This window comes from Cantharellus anzutake (genome assembly GCF_015039405.1).
Source record: "Cantharellus anzutake strain C23 chromosome Unknown EI90scaffold_1, whole genome shotgun sequence".
NCBI lineage: Eukaryota > Fungi > Basidiomycota > Agaricomycetes > Cantharellales > Hydnaceae > Cantharellus > Cantharellus anzutake.
In genome coordinates, this window is record NW_024066951.1 from 1,433,837 (window position 1) to 1,436,680 (window position 2,844).

General features: G+C 44.7%; 1 protein-coding gene across 1 annotated transcript; it reads right to left on the bottom strand.

Moving 5' to 3' along the window:
* Positions 1 to 376: 376 nt before the first annotated feature.
* Positions 377 to 1,032, bottom strand: EI90DRAFT_3114679 (uncharacterized protein; the record flags this gene model as incomplete). The annotated part of the gene is made up of 4 exons (XM_039062696.1): positions 377 to 443; positions 503 to 672; positions 723 to 890; positions 946 to 1,032. The coding sequence occupies 4 exons, from the start codon at positions 1,030 to 1,032 to the stop codon at positions 377 to 379; spliced, it is 492 nt and encodes a 163-aa protein (XP_038923909.1).
* Positions 1,033 to 2,844: the final 1,812 nt, after the last annotated feature.

Consider the following 2,844-nt stretch of genomic DNA (forward strand, 5'->3'; position numbering starts at 1 on the left):
TCTTTAACCCCGTTACATGTGACTTATTATTTGTATTAATAACTGTATTGGGTTGGTCTGTATTGATTGTGGATTTGTCCGGATAACATGATTTCTGAATTGTAATACAAAGGGGTACTTCATCGCGAAAATCGGCTCAATGGCTCAATACACTCTGTGCCACTCTAGACCACTCCAGAGCCTGGGAGCACTGAAAAGTGATCTGAGAAAGGTCCCCTGGTTTAGACGTGCTCGGACCTGCCCTTGTACTCTGGAGACCTTCGGAGCACTGGGGAGCAACCTGGAACATGACTGATTACACCAGAATTGACCAATTGTCGGCGCTAGTAGTATACTCGATTTCATTGACTATCATATATTGTATATAACAGAATGGTTAATCATCGTCGTGGAGCACACGTGCTATGGTAGCATCTCTGCATTCTGTATATTCACAACGAGTTCTAGAAGGACACTCCGTGAAATCAGTAATCGTGAAATAATTGTCAAGGCGTTCACCTACGCTACTGCCTTGAGAAGATCATCAGAAACTTCCCTCCAGTTGTCAGGGGAACGTTTGCCCCATTCGTGGATCCACTTGAGGTGTCCAGCAAAGCGTCCGGAAAAGCTTTCACTTGAAAAGGCTATGACGGTGCGGCTTCCCCCTACCCACTCCCTCAGTGCACATTCGATCTACCATTAGAGGCTTGAATAAATGACCAAGGCAGCGCACAGTGGCTTACCGTTATGAGTGCAAATGCCACTAGCTCTGGAGAAATTGCTGTAAAAAGTCCTGTGTGACGATGAATAGTCTCTTTTGGCCGCTTTTGTGAGGAGGTGAAGTAACTAAGTATTGTTGCCTTGATGCAAGGTGCATGAAGAGCCCCTGATCGTTGCTTGTTGATGCAAAACTACCAAAAAAATGTCACCATATTGTGTGGCTAATATTAGAGAACTTGAACTCACATTCACTGTTTCATACGAGAGGAAGCTAAAATTCTCCTCAAACAGCGCAGCCTCGATGATGTGCGCAATATGTCTTGCATCGGCCATAGAGTCAAGCTTGTAATAGCTGCTGAGGCTGCAGCCTTGAATCGACTTCGGAAACTTGACGCTGTACCGAGAATCTGCTACACACATTAGAGTGACAGGATAAACATTGAGATGAAGACTGACTGTTATGGAAATGGGAATTTCCCATTTTAGACTCTTATGGGTTCTGTATCACATGATTTGTATAGTAATTGAGTTTAACCAATCAATAATCAACCAAAAACCCGAGAGTATGTCTCTGTGAAAACATCTATAACAACACCTGCCAGATCTATTGTAAAATCATATGAGCTCAACTTCTACCCATTTCCACTTTCCTGTGCCAAGAACGGACGAAAATGGGCGCCTCCGGCCCCATTTTTGTAACACTGACTGTTTTGAGATGGTCCGCCATTGGTCCCACCTCATCTTGGCTATGGTATGCAAGTGCATCGCTAAATGTGTCAACAGCAAACTCCTCATTTTGGCTTGTTGGTGGAAAGGGATTGATGGACATTAGGCACACTCCATAATAATCAGCTGCGCTCTGAAGGACATTATAGATAAGACTATCTTTGTTGTCCTTCCATGAAGAAAGCGTCTTCTTGTTACGGCTAGGTGGGGCTTTGGGCTCATTAGAGTCCACGTGGTTGGGTAAATGGTCATCCGGGGAAGATGTGCGGGCACTGGGAGTGGTATCATGCTTGGGTGGGGCATGGATGCCCTGGAAACCGTACTTAAATCAACTGAAAATCAGAGAGACTAGTTGGGGACATACCAACACATAGCGGTCACCATCATGGATCAAGGGTTCACGTTTCTGAGTCTTCGGAGTCTAATAGAAGTACATGGGGTATGATGACAGTTATAATGAGGGGAACACAGGACTTACATGGCGTGCACGTTTGGCCAACAGTGGTGGAGCAGAGACATCGAGAGAATCTCGCTCTGAGGAATAGGAACAACGCCTTTTGATTCCGCTTGGAATAAGCTGGTTTTCATCTGAATCGTCTGATGGGCTAGTGTTCCCCAAATCCTCAGTGGCCTGCTCATCAGTGGTAACGGACATCTAGGGGTTCCAGTCAGTTAAGCCTAATATAGGAGTCTGAAGAAATAAAAAAAACTTTGTTGCCACGCATCCATAAAAAATCAGAGTGAACCTGCACAGATTTTTGTCTTGCATCCTTCAAAGTACGAGGGTACTGGGGCCCTTCATTGTCTTCATTGTCCTTCCCTTCAATTGATTGCTCATGTTCAAGGTCTGAAGCACTGAGTTCAAATTCCGAGTCTGGGGTGTCGTTGTGGTGCATCAGTGCAAAAAAAAAACAGTAAAAACAATAGGACAACTTGCCTTCTTCACGACGCTGGGAGCTCTGGCTCTCCTTTGATCGAATATTATTGATTTGTGTGGCATGATGTCCTATGCCCATTACTCAGAATCAGAAAACACGAAAAAAAAGCGTGAAATCTAACCTTTTTTCCCCTTGGCTTTCTCCTTCCTCCTCTAGACATCGAATGTCAAGCTAGTCTCTAATCGCATTTTGAGAAATATTTGACACACATTTGAATCATTGCCATGAAGCGAAAAGTTGTTGATTCCCAACTGTTGTAGCAATTCATTGTTGCGTCGAATATTTTTCTGGCGCTCCTCCTCATAATCAATCTCATCACCCATCACGGAGCCATTTGTACTATTGTCTTGGATAGTGTGAAAGCCACCGGACGATGGGGACATGTCACCATCATCACTTTTTCTGCCGTCATCCTCCAAGTCATCCCTCAGGCTTGCCATCCGCTTGTGAGGTGCTACAGCATGATTGGGTACCTTCCGAG